The 17723-nt window shown below is 43.6% G+C and overlaps 1 protein-coding gene across 1 annotated transcript in view; it reads left to right on the forward strand.

Annotated features, from left to right (window-relative positions):
- Window positions 1-17481, forward strand: part of LOC139414644 (dermatopontin) — a 27863-nt gene extending 10382 nt beyond the window's left edge. The window contains exons 2-4 of the mRNA XM_071162427.1: window positions 4581-4706; window positions 8593-8700; window positions 16938-17481. Of these exons, the coding sequence (XP_071018528.1) occupies window positions 4581-4706; window positions 8593-8700; window positions 16938-17004 (301 nt within the window). The 3' untranslated portion in view covers window positions 17005-17481. The remainder of the gene's footprint in view (window positions 1-4580; window positions 4707-8592; window positions 8701-16937) is intronic.
- The last annotated feature ends 242 nt before the right edge of the window (window positions 17482-17723 follow it).

The raw sequence follows: 17723 nt of genomic DNA on the forward strand, positions 1-17723 counted from the left end.
CTGTATTATTATTATTATTAGTAGTAGTAGTAGTAGCTGTATTATTATTATTATTATTAGTAGTAGTAGTAGCTGTATTATTATTATTATTATTAGTAGTAGTAGTAGTAGCTGTATTATTATTATTATTATTATTAGTAGTAGTAGTAGTAACAGTAACAGTAGATGTAGTTGTAGTAATGATAGTAGTAGCAGTAGTAGTAGCAGTAGAAGCAGAAGCAGTAGTAGTAGCAGTAGTACTAGCAGTAGTACTAGCAGTAGTAGAAGCAGCAGTAGCAGCAGTACTAGCAGTAGTATTAACAGAAGTAGTAGTAGTAGTTGTAGTATCAGTAGTAGTAGTAGTAGTAGTAGTAGTAGTATTAGCAGAAGTAGTAGTAGTAGTTGTAGTTGTAGTAGTTGTAGTAGTAGTATTATTAATATTGGTAGTAGTAGTAGTAGTCGTAATCCAATTCAGTCAGGCAGGTGGAGGACGGCAGGCAGGATCAGGGTCAGGACAGGCAGAAAGGTCAGAACTGGAAATAATAGGTAAAACAAAGACGAGAGCACAGGAAACATGGGAACACGCTGGTAGGACTTGAAATAGGAGACAAAGGGCTGTGAGACACATGAAAAGTAGGAGGTATACGGAGGGTGCGGGGCAACAGAAGACGAACAGCAGAGGGGCTAAGGATTTTAGGGATGTGGAAAGGGCCGATGAAACGGGAGCAAAGTTTACGGTGCTCCACCCAGAGGGGCAGGTCCCGAGTGGAAACCCATCCCCTCTGCCTGAGCCGATAGCGGGGAGCAGGGGTCCTGGGGCGATCCGCCTGTCTAAGATACCTGGATGTGGTCTTCAGAAGAGCGGCCCGGGCTCTCTTCCTGAACATCTGGGCAGAGGGTATGCCGACTTCTAGCTCAGGGAAGAGCGGGGACTGATACACAAGGAACACTTGAAGGGTGAGAGGCCAGTGGCTGAGTAGGGAAGGGTGTTACAGGCGTATTCCACCCACACGAGTTGCTGGCTCCAGGTGGTGGGGTTGGTGGAGACGAGGCAACGACAAGGTCCTGATTGGCTCGCTCCGACTGGTCGTTAGATTGGGGGAGAAAACCAAAGGACAGGCTGGACGACGACCCAATGAGGGTGCAGGAAGCCTTCCGGGACGAGAATCGAAAACCTAAGCCAACCGGAAGTCCATGGATCCGGAAGACGTGCTGCACCATGAGCATTTTTTTAACCGTGATGTCATTAAGGCCCCGGTAGTCAATACACAGGCGTAGGGTTTTGTCCTTCTTCTCCACAAAGAAGAACCCAGCGCCGGCGCAGCGAGAAAGTCCTCAATGTACTCCTCCATAGCCGTGGTTTCCAGACCCGACAGGGAGTAAAGAACGACACCGAGGTGGTGCAGTGCCCGGGAGAAGATCAATAGCACAGTCGTAGGGTCGATGCGGAGGGAGAGAAGTAGCGCGGGTCTTGTTGAAGACCTCCCAGAGGTTCAGATCCAAGGACTCTCCCAGGAAGAGTTATTATTATTATTATTATTATTAAGGTCGAGTCGTACGTCCTCCGAAACATGACCCGCCAAACCATGCTTCTTAACACCTGCACACTTATCCCGGAAGCCAGCCACACCAATGTGTTGGAGGAAACACCGTTCACCTGACGACTGAGGTCAGCCTGCAGGCGCCCGGTCCGCCAAAAGAAGTCGCTAGAGCGCGATGAGCCAAGTAATGCCTCGCCGGTTGAACCCTCCTCTAACCCGGACTACGCTGGGAAAATTGTGTGCCGCCTTATGGGACTCCCGATCACGGCCGGTTGTGATACAGCCTGGGTCAGTAATGATGCCTCTAGCACTGCAATGCAATGCCTTAGACCACCAAGATGAGAAAAGGCTGGAGTTATTTCCAAAAACGTCAAGGCTGGAGTTATCTCCAAAAACGTCAAGGCTGGAGTTATCTCCTAAAACGTCAAGGCTGGAGTTATCTCCAAAAAACGTCAAGGCTGGAGTTATCTCCAAAAACGTCAAACCTGGAGTTATCTTCAAAAACGTCAAGGCAGGAGTTATTCTCCAATAACATAACAATGAACTTGTGTACTCATTCAACATGTTTTTCTTCTCCCGGTGATTTGTGAGTCTTTATACAACTAGCAGTCTCTTGTCCATCCTCTGACATTTCCTCTGCTTACTTTATGATCCCAGTTTCCTGTGCTTTCAGAAATGTTTTGATGTTTGGCACAGCTTTCTGACACCACGGCCAGCTGAGCTCACTCCACTTGTTCAAGAATCTGAACAAATGTGTAATTCTCTGGAACAACGTCATTATTTCACATAAAATATTCACAATTTCCCCCCCAAGAAACACTATCATTCACGTGTATACTGAAAAGAAACATTGCCAATAGATGTAATTTATATTTAGTCATTGGGTGGTGATCAGCATGAAAAGGTGCTTCATTCATATTGTGTTCCACCCTATCCATTGTGTCTCAGCTGCGGTAAGGCTAGGTTACTATTAGGTTTGGAAACAAAGGCTTCCCCTGGGAACGGAGCTAGACGTGTTCTATCATCCCAGGGGCTGAGGCACACACTGTGGAAATTTTACTGTATTTATTTTTATTTGGCCTTTATTTAACTAGTCAAGTCAATTAAGAACCCATTCTTATGTTCAATGACGGCCTAGGAACAGTGGGTTAACTGCCTTGTTCAGGGGAACAGTGGGTTAACTGGTCTAGGAACAGTGGGTTAACTGCCTTGTTCAGGGGCAGAGCTGACAGATTTTTACCTGGTCCGCTCAGGGATTCGATCTTGCAACCTTTCGGTTACAACGCTCTAACCACTAGGCTACCAATGTGAGGCGCCAAGGTAGACGTGCAATGCTCCATAAAATCAAGCTGAGGTGCACACATAGACAGAGACGTGCACTGACCCATGGCCAGCTCACACAGGGTTTTCCCTCAGGTTAATGGGGCTCAGTTTGGATCCTTTGATATGTGATGTCTGATATCTGGTCCTCCGATATCTGATCCTTTAATATCTGATCCTCTGATATCTGATCTCTGATATCTGATCCTTTAATATCTGATATCTGATCTCTGATGCTATGATATCTGATCCTCTGATATCTGATCTCTGATGCTATGATCTCTGATGCTATGATATCTGATCCTCTGATATCTGATCTCTGATGCTATGATCTCTGATGCTATGATATCTGATCCTCTGATATCTGATCTCTGATGCTATGATCTCTGATGCTATGATATCTGATCCTCTGATATCTGATCTCTGATGCTATGATCTCTGATGCTATGATATCTGATCCTCTGATATCTGATCTCTGATGCTATGATCTCTGATGCTATGATATCTGATCCTCTGATATCTGATCTCTGATGCTATGATCTCTGATCCTCTGATATCTGATCCTTTAATCTCTGATCCTCTGATATCTGATCTCTGATCCTCTGTGAAATCCTCCTGTAATGGGGTTCAGCATGGATATTGGACATAGATTTGATTTGATTTGATTTGGATACCTCTGAGCTCTGAATTTCAAGGCCTGGCCACAAAGACTAGATGTAACATAGTAAACATAATTTGTGACACTCAAATTATTATGATTTGTTACATTTGCTATGGTTATTTAAAACAGGTTATTCGAGACGAAAACAAAAGGAAGGAGGTTTGTCGGGAGAATGGGTGGTCGTATAACGCGAATGTCTAGCAACCAAAATGTTAGCATTTTAGCAACATTGCAACTACTTAGCATGTTAGCTGACCCTTCCCCTATAAATTGTAATGAATACATACCATACGAAACGTAACAAATCATACTAAATGGATTGCGCTATATACATTATAAGGTCATTTCTAATTGAGCTGACAAACGCAGCATTTACTGTGAATGCAGTCCATGCTAACGCAGGAACATTGTCTTTTACATTTCAATGGAAAACTTCTGCGATATGGACCTATCCTCCCCATTTAGTCCTATAGCTGCTGGCTGGGCCACTGTTGCCATGACAAAGGGCTACCGATCCCTGTGCTCTCAGCGCTCTAGGTTAAATGTTGGTCAAACTGTTCTGTTGTGATGACAACCGGCTGTATGGACTATAAACACACTACACAGTGTTTACATCAAATCGCCAGAGGAGAGGAGGAGGAGAGAAGACGAAAGGAGAGGAGGAGAGAAGACGGGAGGAGAGAGGAAGAGAGGAGGAGGAGAGGAGTAAAGGAAGAGGGGAGGAGGAGAGAAGACGAGAGGGAGAGGAGAGAGGAGGGAGGGGAGAGAGGAGGAGGAGGGAGGAGGGGAGAGGAGAGGAGGAGGATAGGACAGGAGTGGAGGAGAAAAGATGAGAAGATTGTTAATAATCTAATGTTTCCTCGATGTAATGGTAACTGCCTAATTTTCAACTCTTGGATGTCAGTTGTGTTGAAAGGATGAATTAATCTCAATTTGTTTAAGTGATCTGTGGTCAACTGTGGCAATGAAGCCATTACAACTCTGTATCCTCGGTTTCTGAGACAAATCCTTTGAGAATCTTGGCCAACTATATTATGGATCTTTGGATCATAAAGTTTATTTTCCAAGTTGTATTTCAGGTCTTCAACATGCGGCAACAATGGTCTGGTGGCGGGGGTGATGAGCAAGTACTTTGAGCCTGTCCTGGACCGTGAGTGGTCGTTCTACTGCTGTCGCTACAGCCGCCGCTGCCCCTACTCCTGCTGGTAAGTCCCCTACGTCTAACCATAACCAACCTTCACCTAACCCTAACCAACCTTAACCTAACCCTAACCCAACCTTACCTTAACCCTAACCCAACCTTACCCTAACCCAACCTTAACCTGACCCTAACCCAACCTTAACCTGACCCTAACCCAACCTTACCCTAACCCTAACCAACCTTAACCTGACCCTAACCCAACCTTACCCTAACCCTAACCAACCTTAACCTAACCCTAACCAACCCTACCTTAACCCTAACCCAACCTTATCCTAACCCTAACCCAACCTTACCTTAACCCTAACCCAACCTTACCTTAACCCTAACCCAACCTTATCCTAACGCTAACCCAACCTTACCTTAACCCTAACCCAACCTTACCCTAACCCTAACCCAACCTTAACCTAACCCTAACTCTAACCCAACCTTAACCTAACCCAACCTTACCCTAACCCTAACCCAACCTAACCCTAACCCAACCTTAACCTAACCCAACCTTATCCTAACCCTAACCCAATCCTAACCCTAACCCTAACCAACCTTAACCTAACCCTAACCCAACCTTAACCCTAACCCAACCTTAACCCTAACCCTAGTTTAGTCTCAATCTCAAAGTTAAAGGTCTCTGTGTCAATACTGTCTTTCTTGGTTGATATACACTATGTAGTTACACTACACTATGTGGTTACACTATGTAGTTACACTACACTATGTGGTTACACTATGTGGTTACACTATGTAGTTACACTATGTAGTTACACTACACTATGTGGTTACACTATGTGGTTACACTATGTAGTTACACTATGTAGTTACACTCTGTGGTTACACTATGTAGTTACACTATGTGGTTACACTATGTAGTTACACTATGTGGTTACACTATGTAGTTACACTATGTAGTTACACTAAACTATGTGGTTACACTATGTGGTTACACTATGTGGTTACACTATGTAGTTACACTATGTGGTTACACTATGTAGTTACACTATGTGGTTACACTATGTCGTTACACTACACTATGTGGTTACACTATGTAGTTACACTATGTGGTTACACTATGTGGTTACACTATGTAGTTACACTATGTGGTTACACTATGTAGCTACACTATGTGGTTACACTATGTAGTTACACTATGTGGTTACACTCTGTAGTTACACTACACTATGTGGTTACACTATGTAGTTACACTATGTGGTTACACTATGTAGTTACACTACACTATGTGGTTACACTATGTAGTTACAATATGCGGTTACACTATGTAGTTACACTACACTATGTGGTTACACTATGTAGTTACACTATGTGGTTACACTATACTATGTGGTTACACTATGTGGTTACACTATGTAGTTACACTATACTATGTGGTTACACTATGTGGTTACACTATGTAGTTACACCATGTGGTTACACTACACTATGTGGTTACACTATGTGGTTACACTATGTAGTTACACTACACTATGTGGTTACACTATGTAGTTACAATATGCGGTTACACTATGTAGTTACACTACACTATGTGGTTACACTATGTAGTTACACTACGTGGTTACACTATGTAGTTACACTATGTGGTTACACTATACTATGTGGTTACACTATGTGGTTACACTATGTAGTTACACTATGTAGTTACACTACACTATGTAGTTACACTATGTAGTTACACTATGTAGTTACACTACACTATGTAGTTACACTATGTAGTTACACTCTGTAGTTACACTACACTATGTGGTTACACTATGTAGTTACACTATGTAGTTACACTCTGTAGTTACACTCTGTAGTTACACTATGTGGTTACACTCTGTAGTTACACTACACTATGTGGTTACACTATGTAGTTACACTATGTGGTTACACTATGTAGTTACACTATGTGGTTACACTATACTATGTGGTTACACTATGTGGTTACACTATGTAGTTACACTATGTGGTTACACTATGTAGTTACACTATGTGGTTACACTACACTATGTAGTTACACTATGTAGTTACACTATGTAGTTACACTACACTATGTAGTTACACTCTGTAGTTACACTATGTGGTTACACTACACTATGTAGTTACACTATGTAGTTACACTATGTGGTTACACTACACTATGTGGTTACACTATGTAGTTACACTATGTAGTTACACTATGTGGTTACACTATGTAGTTACACTACACTATGTAGTTACACTGTGTAGTTACACTATGTAGTTACACTATGTAGTTACACTATGTAGTTACACTACACTATGTAGTTACACTACACTATGTAGTTACACTACACTATGTGGTTACACTATGTAGTTACACTACACTATGTAGTTACACTATGTAGTTACACTACACTATGTGGTTACACTATGTAGTTACACTATGTGGTTACACTATGTGGTTACACTACACTATGTGGTTACACTATGTAGTTACACTATGTAGTTACACTATGTAGTTACACTATGTGAACATATTATCTACTTCATCATTATCTCTCTCTCTCTCTCTCTCTCTCTCTTGCTCTCTCTCTCTCTCTCTCTGTCTCTTTCTCTCTCTCTCTACACTATGTGGTTACACTATGTAGTTACACTATGTAGTTACACTATGTAGTTACACTATGTGGTTACACTATGTAGTTACACTACACTATGTAGTTACACTGTGTAGTTACACTATGTAGTTACACTATGTAGTTACACTATGTAGTTACACTACACTATGTAGTTACACTACACTATGTGGTTACACTATGTAGTTACACTACACTATGTGGTTACACTATGTAGTTACACTACACTATGTGGTTGCACTATGTAGTTACACTATGTGGTTACACTATGAGGTTACACTACACTATGTGGTTACACTATGTATTTACACTATGTAGTTACACTACACTATGTGAACATATTATCTACTTCCTCATTATCTCTCTCTCTTGCTCTCTCTCTCTCTCTCTACACTATGTGGTTACACTATGTATTTACACTATGTAGTTACACTATGTGGTTACACTATGTAGTTACACTACACTATGTAGTCACACTGTGTAGTTACACTATGTAGTTCAAATCAAATCAAATTTTATTTGTCACATACACATGGTTAGCAGATGTTAATGCGAGTGTAGCGAAATGCTTACACTATGTAGTTACACTATGTAGTTACACTACACTATGTAGTTACACTACACTATGTGGTTACACTATGTAGTTACACTATGTGGTTACACTATGAGGTTACACTACACTATGTGGTTACACTATGTAGTTACACTATGTAGTTACACTACACTATGTGAACATATTATCTACTTCCTCATTATCTCTATCTCTCTCTCTCTCTCTCTCTCTCTCTCTCTCTCTGTCTCTCTCTCTCTCTCTCTCTCTACACTATGTGGTTACACTATGTAGTTACACTATGTAGTTACACTACACTATGTAGTTACACTATGTAGTTACACTACACTATGTGGTTACATTATGTAGTTACACTACACTATGTAGTTACACTATGTAGTTACACTACACTATGTGGTTACACTATGTAGTTACACTATGTGGTTACACTATGAGGTTACACTACACTATGTGGTTACACTATGTAGTTACGCTATGTAGTTACACTACACTATGTGAACATATTATCTACTTCCTCATTATCTCTCCCTCTCTCTCTCTCTCGCTCTCTCTCTCTCTCTCTCTCTCTCTCCCTCCCCCCCCCCCCCCCCTATCTAATTCACCTGCTTTGGCAATAAATCCTGGGAGAGAGCGAGGGAGATTTCAAATGTCATATTATGTCTATATACAGTGTTGCAACAATGTGCATATACAAAGTACACAAGGGAAAATAAATAAACATCTCTCTCTCTCCATAGGAAATCATTGGAGGTGCCTGGGCAATACAGAGAGGAGGGAGAGTTTGTCATCCCCGGCTATGGCTACTTCATCAGAGGGGCCCAGACCACATTCGATGGAGTTCTCAGGTCTGTAGACTGTAGCTACAGGTCGTTCGTTGGTCAGTTAGGTTGTTAGGGTTAGGGTTAGGGTTAGTATTGCATGGTTGAAGACAGGTCGTTCGTTGGTCAGCCTGAAGTTTAATAGTATCTATGCCTCTAGCCAACCACTCACTGTGGAAACAACCTGTCATTAACATCCAGCCAACCACTCACTGTGGAAAACAACCTGTCATTAACATCCAGCCAACCACTCACTGTGGAAACAACCTGTCATTCACATCCAGCCAACCACTCACTGTGGAAACAACCTGTCATTAACATCCAGCCAACCACTGACTGTGGAAAATAACCTGTCATTAACATCTAGCCAACCACTCACTGTGGAAAACAACCTGTCATTCACATCCAGCCAACCACTCACTGTGGAAACAACCTGTCATTCACATCCAGCCAACCACTCACTGTGGAAACAACCTGTCATTAACATCCAGCCAACCACTCACTGTGGAAACAACCTGTCATTCACATCCAGCCAACCACTCACTGTGGAAAACAACCTGTCATTCACATCCAGCCAACCACTCACTGTGGAAACAACCTGTCATTAACATCCATCCAACCACTCACTGTGGAAAACAACCTGTCATTAACATCCAGCCAACCACTCACTGTGGAAACAACCTGTCATTCACATCCAGCCAACCACTCACTGTGGAAAACAACCTGCCATTCACATCCAGCCAACCACTTACTGTGGAAAACAACCTGTCATTCACATCCAGCCAACCACTCACTGTGGAAACAACCTGTCATTAACATCCAGCCAACCACTCACTGTGGAAAACAACCTGTCATTAACATCTAGCCAACCACTCACTGTGGAAAACAACCTGTCATTAACATCTAGCCAACCACTCACTGTGGAAAACAACCTGTCATTCACATCCAGCCAACCACTCACTGTGGAAACAACCTGTCATTAACATCCAGCCAACCACTCACTGTGGAAAACAACCTGTCATTCACATCTAGCCAACCACTCACTGTGGAAAACAACCTGTCATTAACATCCAGCCAAACACTCACTGTGGAAAACAACCTGTCATTCACATCCAGCCAACCACTCACTGTGGAAAACAACCTGTCATTCACATCTAGCCAACCACTCACTGTGGAAACAACCTGTCATTCACATCCAGCCAACCACTCACTGTGGAAAACAACCTGTCATTAACATCCAGCCAACCACTCACTGTGGAAACAACCTGTCATTCACATCTAGCCAACCACTCACTGTGGAAAACAACCTGTCATTCACATCCAGCCAACCACTCACTGTGGAAACAACCTGTCATTAACATCCAGCCAACCACTCACTGTGGAAAATAACCTGTCATTAACATCTAGCCAACCACTCACTGTGGAAAACAACCTGTCATTCACATCCAGCCAACCACTCACTGTGGAAACAACCTGTCATTAACATCCAACCAACCACTCACTGTGGAAACAACCTGTCATTCACATCCAGCCAACCACTCACTGTGGAAAACAACCTGTCATTCACATCCAGCCAACCACTCACTGTGGAAACAACCTGTCATTAACATCCAGCCAACCACTCACTGTGGAAAACAACCTGTCATTAACATCCAGCCAACCACTCACTGTGGAAAACAACCTGTCATTCACATCCAGCCAACCACTCACTGTGGAAAACAACCTGTCATTAACATCCAGCCAACCACTCACTGTGGAAACAACCTGTCATTAACATCCATCCAACCACTCACTGTGGAAAACAACCTGTCATTAACATCCAGCCAACCACTCACTGTGGAAAACAACCTGTCATTCACATCCAGCCAACCACTCACTGTGGAAAACAACCTGTCATTAACATCCATCCAAACACTCACTGTGGAAAACAACCTGTCATTCACATCCAGCCAACCACTCACTGTGGAAAACAACCTGTCATTCACATCTAGCCAACCACTCACTGTGGAAACAACCTGTCATTCACATCCAGCCAACCACTCACTGTGGAAAACAACCTGTCATTAACATCCAGCCAACCACTCACTGTGGAAAACAACCTGTCATTCACATCCAGCCAACCACTCACTGTGGAAACAACCTGTCATTAACATCCATCCAACCACTCACTGTGGAAACAACCTGTCATTCACATCCAGTCAACCACTCACTGTGGAAAACAACCTGTCATTAACATCCAGCCAACCACTCACTGTGGAAAACAACCTGTCATTCACATCTAGCCAACCACTCACTGTGGAAAACAACCTGTCATTCACATCCAGCCAACCACTCACTGTGGAAACAACCTGTCATTAACATCCAGCCAACCACTCACTGTGGAAAATAACCTGTCATTAACATCTAGCCAACCACTCACTGTGGAAAACAACCTGTCATTCACATCCAGCCAACCACTCACTGTGGAAACAACCTGTCATTAACATCCAACCAACCACTCACTGTGGAAACAACCTGTCATTCACATCCAGCCAACCACTCACTGTGGAAAACAACCTGTCATTAACATCCAGCCAACCACTCACTGTGGAAAACAACCTGTCATTCACATCTAGCCAACCACTCACTGTGGAAAACAACCTGTCATTCACATCCAGCCAACCACTCACTGTGGAAACAACCTGTCATTAACATCCAGCCAACCACTCACTGTGGAAAATAACCTGTCATTAACATCTAGCCAACCACTCACTGTGGAAAACAACCTGTCATTCACATCCAGCCAACCACTCACTGTGGAAACAACCTGTCATTAACATCCAACCAACCACTCACTGTGGAAACAACCTGTCATTCACATCTAGCCAACCACTCACTGTGGAAAACAACCTGTCATTCACATCCAGCCAACCACTCACTGTGGAAACAACCTGTCATTAACATCCAGCCAACCACTCACTGTGGAAAACAACCTGTCATTAACATCTAGCCAACCACTCACTGTGGAAAACAACCTGTCATTCACATCCAGCCAACCACTCACTGTGGAAAACAACCTGTCATTAACATCCAGCCAACCACTCACTGTGGAAAACAACCTGTCATTCACATCCAGCCAACCACTCACTGTGGAAAACAACCTGTCATTCACATCTAGCCAACCACTCACTGTGGAAACAACCTGTCATTCACATCCAGCCAACCACTCACTGTGGAAAACAACCTGTCATTAACATCCAGCCAACCACTCACTGTGGAAAACAACCTGTCATTCACATCCAGCCAACCACTACATGTGGAAAACAACCTGTCATTCACATCCAGCCAACCACTCACTGTGGAAACAACCTGTCATTAACATCCAGCCAACCACTGACTGTGGAAAATAACCTGTCATTAACATCTAGCCAACCACTCACTGTGGAAAACAACCTGTCATTAACATCCAGCCAACCACTCACTGTGGAAAACAACCTGTCATTCACATCCAGCCAACCACTCACTGTGGAAAACAACCTGTCATTAACATCCAGCCAACCACTCACTGTGGAAACAACCTGTCATTAACATCCATCCAACCACTCACTGTGGAAAACAACCTGTCATTAACATCCAGCCAACCACTCACTGTGGAAAACAACCTGTCATTCACATCCAGCCAACCACTCACTGTGGAAAACAACCTGTCATTAACATCCATCCAAACACTCACTGTGGAAAACAACCTGTCATTCACATCCAGCCAACCACTCACTGTGGAAAACAACCTGTCATTCACATCTAGCCAACCACTCACTGTGGAAACAACCTGTCATTCACATCCAGCCAACCACTCACTGTGGAAAACAACCTGTCATTAACATCCAGCCAACCACTCACTGTGGAAAACAACCTGTCATTCACATCCAGCCAACCACTCACTGTGGAAACAACCTGTCATTAACATCCATCCAACCACTCACTGTGGAAACAACCTGTCATTCACATCCAGTCAACCACTCACTGTGGAAAACAACCTGTCATTAACATCCAGCCAACCACTCACTGTGGAAAACAACCTGTCATTCACATCTAGCCAACCACTCACTGTGGAAAACAACCTGTCATTCACATCCAGCCAACCACTCACTGTGGAAACAACCTGTCATTAACATCCAGCCAACCACTCACTGTGGAAAATAACCTGTCATTAACATCTAGCCAACCACTCACTGTGGAAAACAACCTGTCATTCACATCCAGCCAACCACTCACTGTGGAAACAACCTGTCATTAACATCCAACCAACCACTCACTGTGGAAACAACCTGTCATTCACATCCAGCCAACCACTCACTGTGGAAAACAACCTGTCATTAACATCCAGCCAACCACTCACTGTGGAAAACAACCTGTCATTCACATCTAGCCAACCACTCACTGTGGAAAACAACCTGTCATTCACATCCAGCCAACCACTCACTGTGGAAACAACCTGTCATTAACATCCAGCCAACCACTCACTGTGGAAAATAACCTGTCATTAACATCTAGCCAACCACTCACTGTGGAAAACAACCTGTCATTCACATCCAGCCAACCACTCACTGTGGAAACAACCTGTCATTAACATCCAACCAACCACTCACTGTGGAAACAACCTGTCATTCACATCTAGCCAACCACTCACTGTGGAAAACAACCTGTCATTCACATCCAGCCAACCACTCACTGTGGAAACAACCTGTCATTAACATCCAGCCAACCACTCACTGTGGAAAACAACCTGTCATTAACATCCAGCCAACCACTCACTGTGGAAAACAACCTGTCATTCACATCTAGCCAACCACTCACTGTGGAAAACAACCTGTCATTAACATCCAGCCAAACACTCACTGTGGAAAACAACCTGTCATTCACATCCAGCCAACCACTCACTGTGGAAAACAACCTGTCATTCACATCTAGCCAACCACTCACTGTGGAAACAACCTGTCATTCACATCCAGCCAACCACTCACTGTGGAAAACAACCTGTCATTAACATCCAGCCAACCACTCACTGTGGAAAACAACCTGTCATTCACATCTAGCCAACCACTCACTGTGGAAAACAACCTGTCATTCACATCCAGCCAACCACTCACTGTGGAAACAACCTGTCATTAACATCCAGCCAACCACTCACTGTGGAAAATAACCTGTCATTAACATCTAGCCAACCACTCACTGTGGAAAACAACCTGTCATTCACATCCAGCCAACCACTCACTGTGGAAACAACCTGTCATTAACATCCAACCAACCACTCACTGTGGAAACAACCTGTCATTCACATCCAGCCAACCACTCACTGTGGAAAACAACCTGTCATTCACATCCAGCCAACCACTCACTGTGGAAACAACCTGTCATTAACATCCAGCCAACCACTCACTGTGGAAAACAACCTGTCATTAACATCCAGCCAACCACTCACTGTGGAAAACAACCTGTCATTCACATCCAGCCAACCACTCACTGTGGAAAACAACCTGTCATTAACATCCAGCCAACCACTCACTGTGGAAACAACCTGTCATTAACATCCATCCAACCACTCACTGTGGAAAACAACCTGTCATTAACATCCAGCCAACCACTCACTGTGGAAAACAACCTGTCATTCACATCCAGCCAACCACTCACTGTGGAAAACAACCTGTCATTAACATCCATCCAAACACTCACTGTGGAAAACAACCTGTCATTCACATCCAGCCAACCACTCACTGTGGAAAACAACCTGTCATTCACATCTAGCCAACCACTCACTGTGGAAACAACCTGTCATTCACATCCAGCCAACCACTCACTGTGGAAAACAACCTGTCATTAACATCCAGCCAACCACTCACTGTGGAAAACAACCTGTCATTCACATCCAGCCAACCACTCACTGTGGAAACAACCTGTCATTAACATCCATCCAACCACTCACTGTGGAAACAACCTGTCATTCACATCCAGTCAACCACTCACTGTGGAAAACAACCTGTCATTAACATCCAGCCAACCACTCACTGTGGAAAACAACCTGTCATTCACATTTAGCCAACCACTCACTGTGGAAAACAACCTGTCATTCACATCCAGCCAACCACTCACTGTGGAAACAACCTGTCATTAACATCCAGCCAACCACTCACTGTGGAAAATAACCTGTCATTAACATCTAGCCAACCACTCACTGTGGAAAACAACCTGTCATTCACATCCAGCCAACCACTCACTGTGGAAACAACCTGTCATTAACATCCAACCAACCACTCACTGTGGAAACAACCTGTCATTCACATCCAGCCAACCACTCACTGTGGAAAACAACCTGTCATTAACATCCAGCCAACCACTCACTGTGGAAAACAACCTGTCATTCACATCTAGCCAACCACTCACTGTGGAAAACAACCTGTCATTCACATCCAGCCAACCACTCACTGTGGAAAATAACCTGTCATTAACATCTAGCCAACCACTCACTGTGGAAAACACCCTGTCATTCACATCCAGCCAACCACTCACTGTGGAAACAACCTGTCATTAACATCCAACCAACCACTCACTGTGGAAACAACCTGTCATTCACATCTAGCCAACCACTCACTGTGGAAAACAACCTGTCATTCACATCCAGCCAACCACTCACTGTGGAAACAACCTGTCATTAACATCCAGCCAACCACTCACTGTGGAAAACAACCTGTCATTAACATCTAGCCAACCACTCACTGTGGAAAACAACCTGTCATTCACATCCAGCCAACCACTCACTGTGGAAAACAACCTGTCATTAACATCCAGCCAACCACTCACTGTGGAAAACAACCTGTCATTCACATCCAGCCAACCACTCACTGTGGAAAACAACCTGTCATTCACATCTAGCCAACCACTCACTGTGGAAACAACCTGTCATTCACATCCAGCCAACCACTCACTGTGGAAAACAACCTGTCATTAACATCCAGCCAACCACTCACTGTGGAAAACAACCTGTCATTCACATCCAGCCAACCACTACATGTGGAAAACAACCTGTCATTCACATCCAGCCAACCACTCACTGTGGAAACAACCTGTCATTAACATCCAGCCAACCACTGACTGTGGAAAATAACCTGTCATTAACATCTAGCCAACCACTCACTGTGGAAAACAACCTGTCATTCACATCCAGCCAACCACTCACTGTGGAAACAACCTGTCATTAACATCCAGCCAACCACTCACTGTGGAAACAACCTGTCATTAACATCCAGCCAACCACTCAATGTGGAAACAACCTGTCATTCACATCCAGCCAACCACTCACTGTGGAAACAACCTGTCATTAACATCCAGCCAACCACTCACTGTGGAAACAACCTGTCATTCACATCCAACCAACCACTCACTGTGGAAAACAACCTGTCATTCACATCCAGCCAACCACTCACTGTGGAAACAACCTGTCATTAACATCCATCCAACCACTCACTGTGGAAAACAACCTGTCATTAACATCCAGCCAACCACTCACTGTGGAAACAACCTGTCATTAACATCCAGCCAACCACTCACTGTGGAAAACAACCTGTCATTAACATCTAGCCAACCACTCACTGTGGAAAACAACCTGTCATTAACATCTTGCCAACCACTCACTGTGGAAAACAACCTGTCATTCACATCCAGCCAACCACTCACTGTGGAAACAACCTGTCATTAACATCCAGCCAACCACTCACTGTGGAAAACAACCTGTCATTAACATCCAGCCAACCACTCACTGTGGAAAACAACCTGTCATTAACATCTAGCCAACCACTCACTGTGGAAAACAACCTGTCATTCACATCCAGCCAACCACTCACTGTGGAAAACAACCTGTCATTCACATCCAGCCAACCACTCACTGTGGAAAACAACCTGTCATTAACATCTAGCCAACCACTCACTGTGGAAACAACCTGTCATTAACATCCAGCCAACCACTCACTGTGGAAAACAACCTGTCATTAACATCCAGCCAACCACTCACTGTGGAAACAACCTGTCATTAACATCCAGCCAACCACTCACTGTGGAAAACAACCTGTCATTCACATCCAGCCAACCACTCACTGTGGAAACAACCTGTCATTAACATCCAGCCAACCACTCACTGTGGAAAACAACCTGTCATTAACATCCTCTCCTTCTCTCTCTGTCTGTCTGTTTGCCTGTCTGATAACCTCCTACTCTCTTCTTGTTTGTTGCAGAGATCGGCAGTGGAAGTACATTGTGTGCAGAATGACCGATTTCGACTGTGAATTTGAGAATTTATAGATGTACATTCAGACCCAGTAAACAAGGCGAGAGGGCCACTGCTGTTTGGCGAAGAGAGTCCCGTGTGCGACAAACCGCTGTTCTACTACCATCGACCAAGCAGATGCTTCCCTCTACACAAATGTGTCTGTCACTTCGACCACTAATGTACGACTACACAAACCCACAACAGATCCCCTCCCAGTTATCATTAAGTCCATTATTCACCCTTGTTATTGACATCTCACTATTTACTATTAATATTGCATTATTCCTGATTTTTGATAATCACCATACTTGTTTTATTTTTGGGATGAATGTTGTGTTAAGTTTTAGATGTCAAATTATCATCATCATTATCTTTATATCTATCATAGCACCAAAGCAATATGAATAAAATGTCTGTGTACAGCACTTAGCCTACTTTTCAAAATGAAAATAAATCAAGTAATGTGTCTACTTGTTATGCTAAATAAAAGTCCAACGGTTGAACAATAACAGTGTATCAGTTTGGGTTCTGTTGGTAGAGCACGGTTCAGTTGGTAGAGCACAGTTCAGTTGGTAGAGCATTGTTCAGTTGGTAGAGCACGGTTCACTTGGTAGAGCATTGTTCAGTTGGTAGAGCATGGTTCAGTTGGTACAGCATTGTTCAGTTGGTAGAGCACGGTTCAGTTGGTAGAGCACGGTGCAGTTGGTAGAGCCCAGTTCAATTGCAACACCAGGGTTGTGGGTTTGATTCC

The sequence above is a fragment of the Oncorhynchus clarkii genome, chromosome 1, assembly GCF_045791955.1.
Source record: "Oncorhynchus clarkii lewisi isolate Uvic-CL-2024 chromosome 1, UVic_Ocla_1.0, whole genome shotgun sequence".
Taxonomy (NCBI): domain Eukaryota; kingdom Metazoa; phylum Chordata; class Actinopteri; order Salmoniformes; family Salmonidae; genus Oncorhynchus; species Oncorhynchus clarkii.